A 19861-nucleotide genomic window follows, 5' to 3' on the forward strand; every position below is an offset into this window, starting at 1 on the left:
TCTCTTGCTGTAAGACAACCGATAAAAACAGGCCAGGAATATTATTTTAGTGTGCGTGACAAGCTACGTCTTATACTCGCGATTTTAGAGAGGTTAGTTCTAAACTCATTTTTTTTCGGCATTTTTCACAGGTGTCATAGTCTATTTAAACGCATAAATAATCTAAGCCAAGTATATGTATCTACCACTATAATATTATTGAAGTTAAACATACTTCTTTTGGTGTGTGGAGAAAATTATCAGAGTGACGTTTTACGATGCGCGCGCACACCGTCACGCAAATTCAACACCCTGACGTTAGCTGGTGAACTAGACCATTTATATCATCATACTTCAGTTATCATAAATTAAATTTAAATTGTTTATTAAAAAAATGGCTCTGTCGTAAATCCTACTACTCCACTGAGTAGCTAAGTGATCCGACAGCCTGGGACTAGGTTATGATTATATTATTATAGCAATAGCAATGACAGTACAGATTTGTTCCAAAACGGCGCCTATCTATCGTGAAGCAATAATTCAAATTCAAATAATTTTTATTCAAAATAGGATATAAAATCACTTATTCAAAAACTACCACCTATTTCAAAAGCTATGCCTGAGAAGAACGTATACGTCCCTGCAGTACGCCACTTTTTTACTTAAATATTTAAAAAAAAACTTACGATTTTTTAAGTTATACTTCTTTAGGCGCGTTATGAAAAAATGATGAGAGTGAAATGTTAAGATGCGCGCGCATGACTGTAACACAAAAGTAACAGGGTGAAGTTGATTCCTAAAATTTTCTGACAATTTGCGCCTTACATTATTATTTTTTTGGTTTTTTCGTCCATTATTTGGACAGCTAAAGGGTTCAAGCACATACAGCCGTATTCATTATTTAATAATTGATTTTACAAATTTTGTTCTTTCTATAAACATAGAATAGCACGTGGAATAATTTATTTTATTGATTTTTGCTTCGTTAGGCCAAATAAGTATAACTTCTTACGTATGCATAAGTACACACACACTTTTTTAGTACAGTTTATTCTCTCTTCTTGAATTGAATTCATTCAAATCATATCGCAAAGTTGCCAACAAGTCTGAGACTCGCCGTAAAATAGGGCACTGGTTCCCGTTCGCCAGAATGTGTCGTCTGGTCTCGTGGCGCCATGTTGTCGGAGTCGATACCAACCTTTAACCTCCTTCCCTTGTTTTCACAAGCCAAGTCTGTATTCTGTTGCCAAATAAGGACAACTTATTGCTTTGGCTAGACTTTGTATATTAACAGTTCACGATAATGATACAAGATATTTATTTGCAGGACTAAATGTTTACATGGATCTTTTTTTTTATGCCAATACGGGACGACACGAGCAGGACCTTTAACTTATGGAAGTTTATGCGACTTGCCCATTTCAATGCAGAGACATTCTTGGAAAACCCAAAAATTCTGAGCGGCACTACAATAGCGTCACCTTGAGACTTAAGATGTTAAGTCTCATTTGAACAGTAATTTCACTAGCTGCGGCGCCCTTCAGACCGAAACACAGTAATGCTTACACATTACTGCTTCACGGCTGATATTTGAGACCGCTTAACTAACAATAAAATTATTCTTAATAACTACTAAAATAAGTATATATATAATAAGTATAGCAAATTAGGTGACGTGAAATACCAGTTTTTGTATTTAAATTTTGTTACACAAATTAAATTTATAAACAAAATTTATGAACGATGCGGGACTCGAACCTCTCGTGTTTCGTGCGAGTGCTCTCCCATTCAGCCATACGTTCGAGTTCTTCTTTAACTCTCTTGGCTTGTAAGATTTGTTGTAGATGACTTCAGGATCTACTATACAGTTGATAACCTGCTCAACCCGAATATTCGCATATTAGGAAATTGACTTGAGATGTCGCACGTGTAAATATTAACAGCAAATTTATTCTTATAAATTTTATTTAAGTAATTAATCCCATAAGTGATTACGTATGTGGAGTAGGTTTTTTTTTATTGTAAATAAGGGACAAGACCAGCAGGACGTTCAGCTGATGGTAATTGATGCGCTGTGCCCATTTCAATGCATTGCCGCTCAGGATTCTTGAAAAACCCCAAAAATTCTGAGCGGCACTACAACTACGCTCGTCACCTTGAGACATCAGATGTTACATAACTTACACATTACTGCTTCACCGCAGAAATAGACGCCGTTGTGGTACCCATAATCTAGCCATATTATATACTGGGGCAACAAACTAAACTACTCACTTAAGTTCCTGTATCCCCTAGCTGGGGCAGAGCTCATCCACAGTGCATTTCAATCGCGATCGGTCCTGAGCATCTCTCTTAATTTCACTCCAGGTCCTTTCGATGTCTTTTGCTTCATCAGTGACAGTCCGCCGCCAGGTTAGCTTTGGATGGCCACGTTTGCTTTTTCCTTGAGGCTTCCAGATCTACGTCTAGGGTGTGTGATCTTGCCTCGGTAAATGGTTGGGATCCCTCCAGAGAGAGTGGCATATCCAGCTTCATTTGCGGCGTTTTATCTGTTGGTCTATTGGGACTTCATGACAGCGTTGCCAAAGATGATCTTTGGAAATTTGGTATTGAAAAAAACCTGAATTTGATGAGAGATGGGCTTGGTGACCTTCCACGTTTCACACCCATACATCAATATAGTCTTCACGTTGGACCAGAATACTTTAAGCTCAAAATAATAACTAAAGTAATAACTACATTAATATTTTTATTTTTTAAAACGGCTTTACTCATGCTTTATCGGTGTGAGTTCCAACTAGTTTCGGACCATTCGGGGGTCCTTCATCAGGGTGAGTGTAGTGGGTGGGGTTAATATGCTTTTAGATGAAAGCCTCACTTACTACGGTCCAAATCATCCTTGAGAAGCGAATGGGATTCACATTCTGAATTTTTATATGTACTGATATCCAAACAGGCTTAAATCAAATTGTCGATTCGTCATGTGCATCTAGCATGTTAACTCAAAGGAAATGTATCAGAATGTAGAATCAAATGTGCTTCGCCTATAAATGATACTTTAGATACATTTAACTACCAATTATTTAAAAGGCATAAAAGGCATTTATTTTCTCAAAATTGATTCCATTAGAATTCTTTTTGATATCATTTCTAATAACTACTAGATACTACTACCGCTTCGGAAACAAATGGCGCTCTGAGAGAGAAGAAGCGGCGCAAGAAACTCTCCCAGCATTCTTTTTTTTTCGCTCTTTTCAATAAAAATATACAATATTGTACAGTCATTTCTATCGCTATAAAATAATCACAATCTAGTCCCAGGCTGTCCGATCATTTAGATATTCAGCAGTCGAGTAAAGGATTTACGTCAGAGCCATTTTTTTATAAAACTTTTAAATTTATTTATAGGTAATGCCTGAACAGTGGCTGGGACTTTATTATAGGAGTTTTATTTACCCTTAAAGCTATTATGTATCTTATGAAGCCTACTAGAATTAGTTACAAGTAATAGGTATTTGATTCCCATTTTTTTTTGCACAAAATGACGGTATTTCAAAGTTACACAATTCTGTTAAAATAATATTTTATTATATTCTTAACTTCATGATACTTGGTCGTTTCTGGAGGAGGACGTTTTTTTCAGTTCAATCCTTCAACTCCTCACGTCTACTCACCAATAAAAATTTTGGTAAAGATTATTACGTACTGAATATCGAATAACTTTTACTTAATCATCGCAATCCGTATGATAACTGAGTTTCATAGTTTCACTTAATACAAACGCAATTTGTAAGAAAGAAAATATTGTTATTCAGTTTCAAATGTTTTTATTCAAAATAGGATTTAAAATTACTTATTGAACATAAAAAACTACCACCCGTCAAATAGTGTGCCTTAGACCTGAGAAAAACAGGCGCAAGAAACTCAGCGGATTTTTTGAAATAAAATATGGATTACAATGTAATATCGTACAATGAACATTTATAATTAAAGAGCCTGGGTGTGTTCGCTCCATTCCCAGTCTGTGGTATCATTAAAAAAATCATTTATGTTATAATAATGTTTACCAACGTTTGTTAACAATTCTTTTAAATTTCGTAACACATTTGTTTTGAACATTTTCTGGGATCATGTTGTAAAAGCATATATACATCGCCTAAAAAAAGACTTATTAACTCAACTTAACCGAGTAGTAGGCACAACAAGTTTATGTTTGTTCTTCGTATTAACATTATTATGGTCCCAGCTAATTAAGGGCCTATAAACATTCAGAACATTATCAAGAATATATTGAGATGCAACAGTCAAAATTTTTATTTCTTTAAAATTTTCTAATAATGATTCTTTAGGACCCTGGTTATTATTATAGGTTATATCTTTTACTATGATACGGAACCCTTTGTGTGCAACTAAGGTACGAACCAAGAGAAAAGTAACATACTCGTGTTACTATACTTACGTGAGTTAATCTTCGTTCTTCTCCAAAATAACTGTTCCCCTAAAGACACCTTAAAATTCATTGTAAATTACCGCCGGGTCATTAAATATCTCGTTAATTATGAAAATGAGACCGAGCAATCCAATTTTGTTTGCTGTGTTAATTAATTCCTGAATTTATTATGCACGAATATCGGTTCGGTTTTATAAATTTGTTCTTCAATTAAGATTTATATTGTGAGAGTTGGAACCTATCACCAATCCGGAGCCAGAGTTGTTTACCTAGCTTTAAAGCTAAATTAAAGAAATTATGAAACTATAGTTTGACGACCGATATAGCCGAGTGGTTAGTGACCCTGACTACTAAGCTAGAGGTCCCGGGTTTGAATCCCGGTAGGTGCAATCATTTATATGATGAATATGGATGTTTGTTTCCGAGTCATGAGTGTTTATATGTATTTATGTATGTTTAAGTAAGTGTATCGTATCAAATATATCGTTGTCTTGTACCCATAGTACAGGCCATGCCTAATTTGTGTAAGAGTGTGTCAATATTATTATTATTATTATAATTATATTACGATAGTTACATGAGGTAAGTTTAACGTAGATAGTACTTACCTGCTACCTAAGATATAACGTGTAAGAAGTGTAATTAGAAAGGCGTCAGCTACTTATGGCATTCGTGTGTGGCGTCATTTAGTGGTCCCACTGGAAGATCAGCGCTGGTTGCGACAGTAATCAGCATTATGCTGAAGTGTGACCAATTTGTGACAAACACTCCAATTTGTAATTTGTTTTGTATATATGTTTTTTCTATTATATTATGTAAATATTGTGTTTGTTACAAATAAATATATGTCTTTCTTCTTTGTTTCTTCTATTTTACTAACCTACCTAAACTATTTTTGTAAGAATTATCTGTAGGAGTTTCTTTTATCAAAAATTATTTACAGTGTTTCATACGAAAAAGTATGATCATTATCTGCATACAAACAAACAAATGTAAATAAATCGTATAAAATATAATATCATATTTATAAAATTTAATCTGTATTTTCAACATTCCTTTCATCAATTTTCATCCCTAATTACAATAAATCCTACATTTTTATCATTATAATCTTAATTAAAAAATAGTTACATAAGAAAACGTACAACGCAAAAAAAATATTTTTATGTTAAGCACGGACTAGTAAACAAAGAAGGACTCCGCGCCGTGATATTAGCAAGTGAAGCACCTTTATGCTAGTGTGTGTGCAGTTATGGGGTATACCAGTTACACAATTTTTTCTTCCTTAAATAATCAAATATCCACAAATACCTTAATGTTATTGTTTTATCACAACGCATGACGGCATTTTTAAAATATTTTATTGAGACGCAAACTGATCTGTCACAGACGATGACAATTTTCATAACGGCCGTCTATAGGCCTGTAGTAGTGTGAGTGTGTGCGTGAGGCTATGTATATACACGTTAATCAGCATGTTTTGGTGTTACACTGTTATGTAAGGTGACACGGAGTCCTTATTTTTTTACTAGTCCGTGGGTTTAGGTAAATAAAGCCGTCGCTTGCACATACATTCTTAACGTTCCTATCGTAACATAAAGTAGTTTTCTTACTTTAAAAAAATCGTATAGGGCGGGGATTCACACTTCCTTTACAGTTGTTAAGAATGAGACAGACCACCATATTACTGACGTCATAGTCCAGGCATACAATACAAAAACGCCTAATCGAAGGAACCGTTTGAAAAAAACGCCTTTTGTCGTCACGTTTTCTTAGTTCTTCCAATTATTTTTTCTTTATGAGACTAAGGGACGAGACGAGCAGGACGTTCAGCTGATGGTAATCGATACGCCCAAACCATTACAATGCAGTGCCGCTCAGGATTCTTGAAAAACCCAAAATTTTTGACCAACACCACAATTGCACTCGTCACCTTGAGACATAAGATGTTAAGTCTCATTTGCCCATTAATTTCACTTGCTATGGCGCCCTCCAGACCGAATAACACAGTAATGTTTACACATTACTGCTTCACGGCAGAAATAGGCGCCGTTGTGGTACCCATAATCTAGCCGGCTTCCTGTGCAAAGGAGCCTCCCACTCCTCCCAATGCGTGAGGAGTATAGCCAGCGACCAATTTTTTAACATATTATATCTAATACTCCAAAGATTCAGAAACTAAGGCTGTATGGTACAATTTGTTATGAGATTCTTTCTATTTATATATAAAAATTTGTGAACGTGAAATTAATGAACTACGCCTTAACCAGTCGTGAATAAATCGATCAGCTAATTAATTTACTGTGTGGCTTCGCTTTTAAGTCTCTATATTTTCCATCGCATAAATAGTGAGGAGCGTTCTGAAGAGTTCACTTCAAAATGTGAAAACACACCCGTGAATCAAGACATTCTGATATTCCAGAACCACGCTATTTCCAAGAAAATGTTTGCATCACACAGCGCGAATGTGGAAACCTACACAACTTCGGGATCTTTGCACTGGATGCCGGCTAGATTATGGGTACCACAACGGCGCCTATTTCTACCGTGAAGTAGTAATGTTTAAATATTACTGTGTTTCGGCCTGAAGGGCGCCGTAGCTAGTGAAATTACTGGGCAAATAAGACTTAACATCTTATGTCTCAAGGTGACCAGAGCAGTTGTAATGCAACTTGAGTGTTTGGGGATTTCAAGGATCCTGAACGCCACTGCATTGTAATGGACAGGGCGTATCAATTACCACCAGCATGTCCTGCTGTCTCGCCCCTATTTTCATAAAAAAAATCCCACATTAAAGTCCTCTTGTCCTCTATTGCGAATTTTAACGGGTGGGCTTAACTTTCCATCAGGTAAACCACTTGCCCGTTTGCCCTCTGGAATAGTAATAAAAATTATCCCACTCCTGGTATGACCACCCATTCTCCAACTGTTTAGTTTTTTCACAACTACACATTTTACAGCAACATGTTTTAACTTCTGTGTGTATATGTATATTTTAAACAAGATACACAAAAATATTGTTGCGAACGGCGTGAAAGGACCATTAAATTACACAGCTTTGGTCATATTTTCTCATCTACTGTGAAAACATTTCACACGTACGCTGCGAATGTTAATATTATTTGGAAGCGTTAAATTCAGGTGCTTTGCATGTGAATAAAGGATTTGTCGCTATCAGTAGACCTCGTGTTGTTATTTATAGGAAATTTTATGATGTGAGCCCATTTGTTGGGCGATATAAATGTAAGGGTTTGTTTGTTACCTGCGAGGTCGAATTGTTACCAAATATATTCGCAGAGAAAATTAAGTGCCTATTAGCTACGAAGTGGCGAGCTATTGAAACTATAATAGCTTTTGATGTTTGGATAATATAGATGGCAGAATTTCAAAATTAGGGTTAATATTAAGTTTACGTCGGGTTAGCTGTTATTGAGATATTTAAATGTATATCGAGTTTCAGTTCAGTAGTTTGGCATTTATTATCAAATCTTTTTAATTGATATTAAATTACCCAATTGCTTTGTATAACTTTTGAATTTTATAGTATTTTGTTTTTGAGGTTTCAAATAGTTAAATTATAGATACATGGAGCGACAACCTGATTGTTGAACGAAATACCAAGATTTATAAACCATACGTCACTCGATTTGCTCAGTTGGGAGAGCGCTCGGACGGAACCCGAGAGGTCGCGGGTTCGAGTTCTGCATCGTTCATAAACTTTGGTTACTAATTTAATTGAAATAATCCCCAAAGTCACTGACATAGTCCAAATGATTGCTAAACTGAAGTGGCAGTGGGCAGGGCACATAGTTCGACGGACAGTTGGCCGTTGGGGCAGTAAAGTCCTCCAATGGCGACCACGTACCGGAAGACGCAGTGTTGGTAGGCCCCCCACAAGATGGACCGACGATATGGTTAAGATCGCCGGAATACGTTGGATGAGGGCAGCGCAGGACCAACCGTCGTAGAAATCTTTGGGGGAGGCTTTTGTCAGGAGTTGACGTCTTCTGGCTGATGATGATGATGATGATGAACCCTCGAAGGGTATCAAAAGCCTTAGCCTAAGCCATACCTTAAAGTTTAAAAATAACAAATTATACAGCGTATGTGTATGTTATATGTGCGCTAAATTGTAAATGCAATATTCTAGAATTATATCATATCAAATACATTCAAATCAAATAAAAAAAAATACGTTATCCTTATTAAGGCTACGTCAAAAAATAGTTGTTTTATCGGTTTGTTAGTGCACGGTAACCTCAGAAACTGCTTTACGAATTTGATCTATTGTACCAAGCACTCCGCAATACTTCAGTTTTATACCAATCAACTTTTTTTTATGAAAATAAGGGACGAGACGAGCAGGACGTTCAGCTGATGGTAATTGATACGCCCTGCCCATTACATCTCAGCCGCTCAGGATTATTGAAAAACTCAAAAATTCTGAGTAACACTACAAGTGTGCTCATCACCTTGAGACAAGATCTAAAGTCTCATTTGCCCAATAATTTCACGGTAGAAAGTAAGAAACACGGTAATTTTTACACATTATTGCTTCACGGTAGAAATAGGTGCCGTAGTGGTACCGGTAATCTAGCCGGCATCCTGTGCAAAGGAGCCTCCCACTGGCACAAGAACTAAACATACAATTAAATTTAATTATTTTTCTAAATCTTTTATTTGTCCACAGTTTCTGGCGCTTTTGGAGCGGAATGTAGTAGCCAACATGAGTTTGCAGTATCGCCAAGTGACGCTCTTCGCACCGACCAACGCGGCCTTCCAAAGATACAACGAAGCTATGGACGATTCCCTCGTACTCTATCATATTTGTAAGTTTATCAAATACTAAACATTGTCATAACTTGTATAATGTATTTTTTTTTAAATTAAAATAAGGGACGAGGCGAGCAGGACGTTCAGCTGATGGTAATTAATACGCCCTGCCTATTACAAGCAGTGCCGCTCAGGAAGTTGAAAAACTCAACTTCTGAGTGGCACTACAATTGCGCTCGGCACCTTGAGACGTAAGATGTTAGTGTCATTTGCCCAGTAATTTCACTAGCTACGGCGCCCTTCAGATTGAAACAAAGCAATGTTTACAGATTACTGCTTCACGGCAGAGGTAGGCGCCGTTGTGGTACCCATAATCTAGCCGGCTACCTGTGCAAAGGAGCCTCCCACTGTTGAATTATAATGTATGTCTCAAAATAACGTACGATTTGTCATCAAGAATCATTTCAGACTAAAATTCAAATTTTAATGTATACAAGCCTTCCGTATCAGGCATAAAGGCATAAAAACCATTTATTTAACACTATCACCACTTCAGAAACAAATTTTACTCTGAGAGAGAAGAAACGGTGCACGAAACTCTCCCAGCATTCTTCATTGTGCTCTTTAAAATATTATATTGTCATTGTTATTGCTATACAATAATCTTAATTTAGTCCCAGGCTGTCCGATCACTTAGATATTCAGCTGTGGAGTAGAAGGATTTACGACAGATTTCTTTTTAATAAAACATTTAAATTTATTTATAGATAATGCCTGAACAGTAACATATGAATTGCGAGTGTAAGACGTAACTTGTCACGTACACTAATGTAATAAACCTGGCCTGTTTTCATCAGTTGTCTGGCAGCGAGAGACTCTATCTAGACTAATAAATTATCTAAGTATGAAACAATAAATAAAAAATATGTACGTATTAAACAATATTCCAACTTACAGGCAGGTTTTAATGAATATCAGCTGACTCAGCAAACGTTGTATTGCCATATAAAGTAATTTAATTGGGCTATAAAAAATAAATGACGGCTGATTCTCAGACCAAATATATTGTAGGTACATAAAATTTATCGTACTACAGTAATTATTGTATTCTATTGACATCTTGCAACCCTATTATGGATCTGTGCATGGAACAGAATAATATAAAAATCGCGAAACAAAAACAATTGTAGATCGTAGACGTGTGAAAATTTGAAGTTGTATGTATTTTTTTATTCTGAATTATAATAAATGAAAATGAAAAAATTTCTCCAAAAAAAAATATTTTGGGGTCAACCTTATATATATAGAAAAATAGATGTCAGCCAATTCTCAGATCTAATAATTATAAATTTTCATACGAATCCGTATAGCCGTTTTGGAGGAGTTTGGTAACTAACACCGGGACACGAGAATTTTATATATAAGATAGCGGTAAATTGCCGTTTCAAATTACAACAGAACCAATAAGTGAAACAATTAACGCTTACTTAGCTTATTTACTTCCAGCTAACTTAGCGACGACGCTCACTAACTTGGACTACTCGATATCGTCGGAGTTGGAGGGGAACCCACCCCTGTGGGTGACGAGGCGTCGAGATCCCAACCATGACGACATATATGTAAATAATGCCAAAGTCGACGTGTCAAGATCATATCAAGCTACCAATAGAAATGGTAAACGGCAGGTGAGAGATATTGTCAAAAGATAAAATAACATTTTTGCTAGAATTCGTAAATGTTTTTCTATAGTAAACTTCATTTTATGTATTTTCTTATTAACGAGCAGAGATAATAATTTAAATTGTTATATTTAACTAGAATTGCGATATTTAAAAGGAAGGAACGTTGGAATTCGAAAAATAAATAGCCATAAACCATCTAGGATAGATTTCGCGTCGAATGGTGGTAGTTTCATGTCGATACGATTAGTCGTTAAGGCGTGATTGAGCCTCAAACAATGAGGATTTTCACTATATATATAAACAGATAGATTGATAACTAATTTAAATTGTTATAATTATTAACGTTATTAAGTTATTAATAACGTTATGAGTTATCTTAAGTGTTAATTTCGATTTGTTTTTAACCAGTTCGAAATATGATTCGCTTCTACATGTGACTCTCGTACGAGAGTTCGACGAGTCAACATCTCTTGAGGATGCCTCGTATAGAGGTGAAACTTACGTGGAATTGGTTAAAGACAAATCTTAGCAAAATAAACACTTACTTAAATACTCATAACATTTGGATAACATTTCAGCAAAATAACTTTAACAATAAAAGGCATTTATTTTCTTAAAATTGATTCATTTACAATTCTATTTGATGTTATTTCTAATATACTGGATACTACTACCGCTTTGGAAACAGATTGCGTTCTGAGAAGAAGCGGCGCAAGAAATTCTCCCGGCATTCTTTTTTTGTGCTTTTCTTAATAAAATATGCAATATTGAAATTGCTATAAAATAATCATAATCTAGTCCCAGGCTGTCGGATCACTTAGTTATTCAGCTGTGGAGTTGTAGGATTTACGACAGAGCCGTTTTTAATAAAACATTAAAATTTTATTTATAGATACATAATGCCTGAACAGTGGCTGGGGCTTTATTATAAAAGTGTATACATTTACCCTTAAAGCTAATGTGTATCTTATGTATCAATACTAACTTTACAAGCTTAAAAGAGTTCCCTACACTAAATATAGGTCGAAGTTTAAAGTATCAATCTATGTTCTTCTGTCAAGTACATATGTCCATTAGCAAAGTGAAATACTTTTATACTTATAATAAAAATAACAGTTAGACAGAGAACTAATTAACGATAGGATGTGGCTATTATCAATGGAATTTCAATAACTCTTTATATCAAGTTTCTGATAACAATGCATCGTTATAAGATTTCCATTTAGCTTTATTATTTTATGAAATTACAAGATAAGAAGTAATCATAATTCATACAATACATCTAGATGCACTGTCAGCTGTGAAAACCTCGAATTATATTGAGTTTAGAACTAACCTATATTTTGAGCAATTCACGCACACTAACGTAAGACGTGGCTTGTCTGTGAGGCTCTAGATCTCATCTAATCTAGACGTATAAATTATATAAGTAAAATTATTGAAATAATTATGAAATATAAATAGGAAATAATATAGCCATCATGAATGGTAATTTCATTATAATAATAATACCTTTAAATTAGATTGTTTCAAGTTAGGATCTTTTAAGTTAGGATCGCAATGACTTTTTATATGATTCACAGATCCGACCGATACTTTTAAAAATAGAGAAACCTAAATAAAGTAAAGCTCTGTTCAAACTGAGGCGAGTAACGCGCGGGACACGGGATGGAATTCAATGGATTGTGTCAGCTAAATTGTATGGACGTGTTCAAATTGACGCGAGTAGTCAGTCAAGTTGAAGCGAACAAGAGCGGGATTGTTTGATCTCACAATGCATGTTTTTTCTTGACTGAAGAACCAAAAAAGACACGCGGGAAGTCGCGTCAGTTTGAGAGCCTAAGCGAGCGAGCGAATTACGCTAAAACGCGACCCGCTTCCCGCGTGTTATTTGCCTCAGTTTGAACAGAGCTTTACTTTATTTAGCTTTCTCTATTTTTAAAATATCGGTCGGATCTGTGAAGTAGGTGATAAACAAACTCGCGCGAGCGTCACTACCTGCTCGTGAATCCCTACTGGCTGGCCTACTACGTAGAGGCCGCCGCACGTACTTACGAATTTGATACCTACAAAGGGAGTGAGACAGGACTGGACTGTTTGATTTAATTTACCACTTACAAGGGACACAGTTAATAATGGTTTTATTTGAAAAAATCTAGGATTAAAAACCAAGTGGGAAACAGTCGAGAAAATTCACATAATACGATTAGGGATCAGTTTTTCCTTCGTTTATTTATTTCGTAGTTCAACTAGTAGATGTCGCTGTTTATGAAAACCTGCAATGCTTTTGTGGAAGGAGAGTAATTACTTGCCCCCGTCTTCCAATAAAAAATAAAAAGCAAGCAAATTTTATACATTACCTTCCTCTATCTTATTCTTTTAAAAATAACGCTACAATATTTTGAACTTGTACAGTAACTTGTAACGTTATTGCGTACTAGTTCGAGTTGTGAAAGTTTTTAAACGGAACGAAAAGTTACCCCTTAACAGTGTTTGATGTTCACTTCAGCGCAGTAAAATTATGAAAGAATTCATAATTTGTTGGTTACGAAGTCTGTTGCTGTATTATAAGAAACTGATTTTTTTTCAGCGATTCAATTGCAAATACTTTATTACTATACATTCTACTAAATTAATACTATTCTATATTTGGCCTCCACTGCGCTCCAACTAGATATCGCAGGTGTAGTCTCAAAGTGCTGCCCCTAATACTTCGCTTAAGTGGGTGTACTCGAGCCAGTCTCGAACAATGTGTGACGTTGACTTGTTAATAATTAAATCTAAAATGGCAGGTTGCGTATTAAAACTTTGTAAAAATAATACTACAATAAATAAGAAAGACACTGGGATCACATATCATCAGTAAGTATTTTGTATTTTTTTAATTTCAATGTTAAATAACACGAAGCGTATGCTACAAAATTTGAAAGATGCCATTGAGTGTCACACACACACACAAGCACCTAATAGTAGCAGTAATAAAAAAGCTATTGTTCTTAGGTAGTGCGGTATCTAGTTGGGAGCACAGCACAGCACAACACACTTCATTAAGATTTGACTTACCTCTAATTACCTAACCAAAAATCTAGAATTACAAGGATGTTGCAAATACCTATTGTTTTATCTATATGTATATAAAGTTCTGTTCGAACTGAGGCGAATAACGCGCGGGACACGGGATGGAATTCGCTCGCGCCGATTGTGTCAGCTAAATTGTATGGACGTGTTCAAATTGACGCGAGTAGTCACTCAAGTTGAAGCGAACAAGAGCGGGATTGTTTGATCTCACAATGCATGATGTTTCTCCACTGAAGAACCAAAAATGACACGCGGGAAGTTGCGTCATTGGAGAGGCTAAGTGAGCGAGCGAATCACGCTAAAACGCGCACCGCTTCCCGCGCGTTATTCACCTCAGTTTGAACAGAGCCTAATGTTTTAATATTATAACAACACTTCCAGAGCTTAACAAATTGCTTTAGCTTTGTGTCGCAAACTCACCCAAAACACATTAAGTTGAATATTCATATTGCGTTTTCACGTATGATGTTTTAATATGCAATTAATTTCTTAACCGCGTTGGTTAAACACTATTAATTTTTTTAGTACCAAAGTATGATTTATTGCACAAGCGTAAATCACAGTCTTTCAAATACTTGCTTCTTTTATTGTATGGAATAGGAGGACAAACGAGCGTACGGGTCACCTGGTGTTAAGTGATCACCGCCGCCCACATTCTCTTGAAACACCGGAGGATTCACAGGAGCGTTGCCGGCCTTTAAGAAAGGTGTACGCACTTTTTTTGAAGGTACTCATGTCATATCATCCCCGATACACCGCTCATGGAAGCTTTTTATTACAATAAGGGACGAGGCGAGCAGGACGTTCAGCTGATGGTATTTACTACGTCCTGCCCATTACAATGCAGTGCCGCTCAGGTTCTGGAAAAACCCAAAAATTCTTAGTGGCACTACAATATTTCGCTTGTCACTTTGAGACATAAGTTGTTCAGTCTCATTTGCCCAGTAATGCGCCCTTCAGACCGAAACAGAATAATGCTTACATATTACTGCTTCACGGCAGAAATAGGCGACATTGTGGTACCCATAATCTAGCATCCTGTGCAAAGGAGCCCTCTACTGGTAAACCTTGAGAAATGTGGAGGAACGCCACACATCCAGATGGTGGGGACGATCCTCTACAAGAAATGTGTGTTTTCTAATTAGAATTTATTTAAAAGCTGTATTTTACTATGATATTAAAATATATTATAAACTGTAGACGATTTTCTGATCTATTTTGTGTTTATTACTCAGAATTTCGAGAGTAAATTAGATATTACAGAATAGATTGAAATACTATTCGCTATATTAATGAATTCTCTTTCGCTTCATGAACTTCTATCAATCTATTTCAGCTACAGTCGATAAGACTCACTTGTGTTGTTTCTAAGCGAAATCGATTCCAGTCCTGTGAAGCTTTTGAATCGTGTTTCGTATAAGCTGTCTTATCAAATTATAAAACAAATTTGCAGTTGAAGAGACTGGCGATAGAAGTGAAATCTTAGAAGATTAAGTATTAAAATTTTAAATTTCATATTGTTTAAAAACTTTTTTTAATTATATTTATAAAAAAAAAACCCTATTTCAACGATGCACAGTACACGTAGATAGCACTTTGTACATTCTCTGCGCATTGTCTCAAAACCAAACGGCATACAGATTGAAGACTCACTGAGACCAACATTGTGCGAAGTTTGCTATCTTCGGCAGTCGAAGCGGCAGCCCCAGCACCAACTGACGTAACTTGGACATGAGAAGGAGCCAGAGTGTCGATGCAAGTCGCGTCCCACACCAGCGCCCTTCCCCGTGCCCAAGCCACCAGGGTCATTCCATCAGGACGCTTGCAATACCATTTGGCTCTAAAGCAGTAGTATATTAAGAGCGCTAAATGCCCTGCGGATGACTTCATTAATGCTGGCGTGACGATCTTAGGCAGGACAGCCCGTGACGACCCAGAGCATCTACCTAAAATCCACATCTACATTGATGTGGTTCATTCAGTTTTATACCTAGCCGAAGTGTTGTCCTATTGTCAAGTAGCGTTCCAATCAGCGCAGAAGTCAACGCTTGTGCCAAAAGCCCCACTCGTTTTGTGTCACGGCCAAAAGATGATATATTTATCAGCTGATGACATATTTATGTATATCTTTACTTTATATATCTATGTCTTTACTAAGAAGAATTATAATAATAATATTGAAACACTTTTACACAAATAATCATGTCACAAATTAGGCACAGCCTGTGTCATGGGTTGCAAGACAACGATATATTTAATACAATATACTTACTTAAACATACATAAATATGTATAAACATCCATGACTCGGAAACAAACATCCATATTTAAGAATTGATTTATTGAACCGCATTTTCTCGTTTAGCTAATTATTTCCAATATAATAGATCGCAATTTTAAATTTTTAGGACTTATTAACTCGAGAATATGTCATTCATTTAGTAGGCACTTCAACAGCATTCGTAATATTTTTACATTGACAAACATAACGTTGATAAGATTTATTAAAAGTCCGCGTTTTATAATTACAAATTAAAGTTACCGTTTAAATAATTGTTACTTGGTTTTAATAAGTAGTTTGACTTAAAAGTATGTTAGTTAGTTAACAAACATGTTGTAGTGTTGACCAGCTCTAATAATTGTAGAGTTACGCCTTAAATTGGATTTTATAAGCGATCTGCTAAATGTGTTCAAAATAGGCTTACGCGGAATTATCAAAGGTTCGATGAAAGATATTTTACTAAGTAAATCTGTATTACCGAAATTAGAATTATGGATGAAAATATATCATAAATCATTTTGCGACGGGTGTTTAAGGATTTCATGTAGAAAGGCGCTGTGTGTAAAGACATCTGTGGCATATTATAAAAGGGATTCCATATTAAACTGGATTATTTCATGTTATGCCTTCACTTGGCGTTGCATGTTTGCTTAACGTATTTGCTGTGATTGTCCAAATATCAGGGATATATATTTTGGCAAACATATCGTCTTTCTCTATTTGTGAATTAATTGTTCGTGCAGATAGGGATAATATTATATTCTAAATTAAATTTATTTAAACAATTTGTTATGTTTTTAAAGTGATAACCTCTCTTCTAGGATTAATACACAAATAAAATTTGAAAAGCAAAAAAAAACAAACCACATCCTGAGAGTTGAACAAAGCATATAATATTTTATAACGATACGTCACTCGAACGGTTAGCTCAGTTGATTAGAGCACCGGCACGGAACGCCGGAGGTCGTGGGTTCGAGTCCCGCATCGTTCATACAATTTTGTTTTTCTGATTTTGTTTGTCAAATTTATTTATTCAAAATAGGATTTACAATCATAATATAGATTAGTAAATCATCATAGACACATAGATAATGAATTAACGAACTTTACCTTTATTGCAAACAAAATCGGAAGTCTAGTACGTAGTTTTTATATCTAAAGAAAGACATATTAATTTATATATACACTAGCTGACCCGACAGACATTGTTCTGTATAAATAAAATACTATTTTTTATGAATTTGTCAATAATTTTTCATAACATGAAGGATTATTTCGTGAAATATGCTTACTGTTATTATAATTATAAAATAATAGTAATATTAATAAATTATTTATGTTGACCAACAAAGTATCATAATGTGTTAGTAACATAGTAATAATGAAATTGTTTCACAGCAGAACTGTCACACCGTGCGTCAATAAATTCTCTCACAGAAATGTGATATGTCCATATAAATAATTATGTCTCAAATCGAAATAAAAACTATCATATCTCTCAAGTTGGACTTAATTGCACTCCATGAAGTTATCCATTAAAATCCGTTCATTAGTTTGGGAGTTCACCGGATAAAAACATCAGGACACTGGATTTATATACATATACTAACTGACCCAGCAATTGTTGCATTTCCATATAAAATAATTAAAAAAAAATACATACATTCGTACATAAAATTTATCATACTACAATAATCATTATATTCGATTGCCATCTTGCAACTCTATTGCGTAACTGTGGATTGAATAGAATAATATTAAAATCGCGATACATAAATAGGTGTTGATCGTAGACGGGTGAAATTTTGATGTTTTATGTATTTTTTAATGATGAATCATAAAAAAAAATTGTCAAAAAAAAATGAATATATATATTTACCGGTGTGTGACCCTTATCATTTAGGGGTATGAAAAATAGATGTTGGCTGATTCTCATATCTACCCGATATACACACAAATTTTCGTAGGAGTTTGTTAACAAACACCGGGACACGAGAATTGTATATATAAGATGAAGATTTCGTTAATAATGTTATTAAACTGTTTCATCATTTGCTTGTCTTCCGGCATAAGCCCTCCACCATTTTTACACTGTGATCTATCCAAAGCTCTACATTATTCTTCTTTTTATTATTCGTCAGATCATAAGTCATTCTCTAGTGATGTACCAGTATTACTTTTCGACTAATGATCAGTGCCGGATTAAGCAAGCGCAGAGGCCGTAGGAAATCATTTCAAAGCACTTGATCTTTATTGGAAATAGTTTGGTTACCGAGTGTCTGACTTGTCTGAGTTTCACGCTTTTGTGAAATCAAGTAAATTCAATTTCTTCTTCTTCTTGACGTCCCTCTACATTACTGGAAGTCAGCAGTTAGCTTTTTAAACTTTTCCTTGTCCATGGCTAAGCGGAATAGTTGTTGGACCGTCTTGATGCCAGTCCACTCCCTTCTTTCTTCTTCCAGCACCTCTTTTCCCAGCAATTTTCTCCATCAAAATAGTTTGCAGCAGGCGGTACCTAACGCTGCGCAGTATATGAGCAAGGTACGAGATTTTACGCTGTTTGATAGTTCTCACTAACTTGATGTTCTTCTGCATTCGGACATAGATCTTTGCGTTAGACGCCTGTAGCAATTGCTACCCTTGTTACGTATTTAATCCGGCACTGCTAATGATCCTTCATTATTTCAGGTTCTCCACGTGATAGATCAAGTACTACAACCACTTCTGCCGCACAGTCCAAGTTCCGTCTACAATCCCAACGCTTTCCAGTTTCTAGAAAATTCAGAAGATTTTAGCATTGGCCAACACCGTCTCAGGTTTGTTATAAAGATATAAATTTACTAGATATGGCTTTATCATAAACATTTCAAAAAGGTGTATTAAAATGTTTTGAGTTTGTGTTATTGACTCCAACTGTCAAATTAGTGGTAACAGCACTAATTTTCAATCGGTATGCAACCTATAATCGTTGGTATGTACATGATTACGGGATCATTTTTTTTAAAGTAAAAAGTGGCGAAATTAACAAGAATAATTAACTAATAGACAACGCTTATTACTTATCTGATGGATAATATCACCATGCCGGTCAGATTTTTAAAAAACCCAAAATTCTTAGCGGCATCGTAACTGCACTAAGTCTTGTTGCTTCGGATCCTTTGTCCTACTAATTTACTAAAAAAAAATACATCCATAATTTTATATCTTTGCGTCACTTTTAGTCTCTTCACTTGGTATTTAATAGCTATATACATCACTAATAAAGCGCCACGAATCCATTTTTTATTTTAACTTCGACTACTGGCAAATTACAAGGAAAAAAAGCAATCTGTACACAGCCATACACAATATTTAGTTTACTGGTACATTTAGGAACGCTTTAAACATTTTGGAATGGACTACAAGCAAGAAAAAACACGTTATTTTCTCTTTATAAGCTAAGTGAACCATCCAATCGATGAAATTAAAAAATAGTATAAATTAAAAAGCAAGCAACCAACGGCAATCAGCACTGTTCTGTTCAGTTCATTTGTAACAGGAGGGACTCATGTTGTAACAGCATCAGTTCTTTAAAAATAGCAGAAAGGTAGATACAAAATATCTTAATACAGATTATGA

At 35.4% G+C, this 19861-nt stretch overlaps 1 protein-coding gene across 1 annotated transcript in view; it reads left to right on the forward strand.

Annotated features, from left to right (window-relative positions):
* Nucleotides 1-19861, forward strand: part of LOC126965197 (fasciclin-1) — a 130841-nt gene that overhangs the window by 95602 nt on the left and 15378 nt on the right. The window contains exons 2-4 of the mRNA XM_050808638.1: nt 9120-9258; nt 10709-10887; nt 18932-19059. Of these exons, the coding sequence (XP_050664595.1) occupies nt 9120-9258; nt 10709-10887; nt 18932-19059 (446 nt within the window). The remainder of the gene's footprint in view (nt 1-9119; nt 9259-10708; nt 10888-18931; nt 19060-19861) is intronic.

Source organism: Leptidea sinapis, chromosome 6 (genome assembly GCF_905404315.1).
Source record: "Leptidea sinapis chromosome 6, ilLepSina1.1, whole genome shotgun sequence".
NCBI lineage: Eukaryota > Metazoa > Arthropoda > Insecta > Lepidoptera > Pieridae > Leptidea > Leptidea sinapis.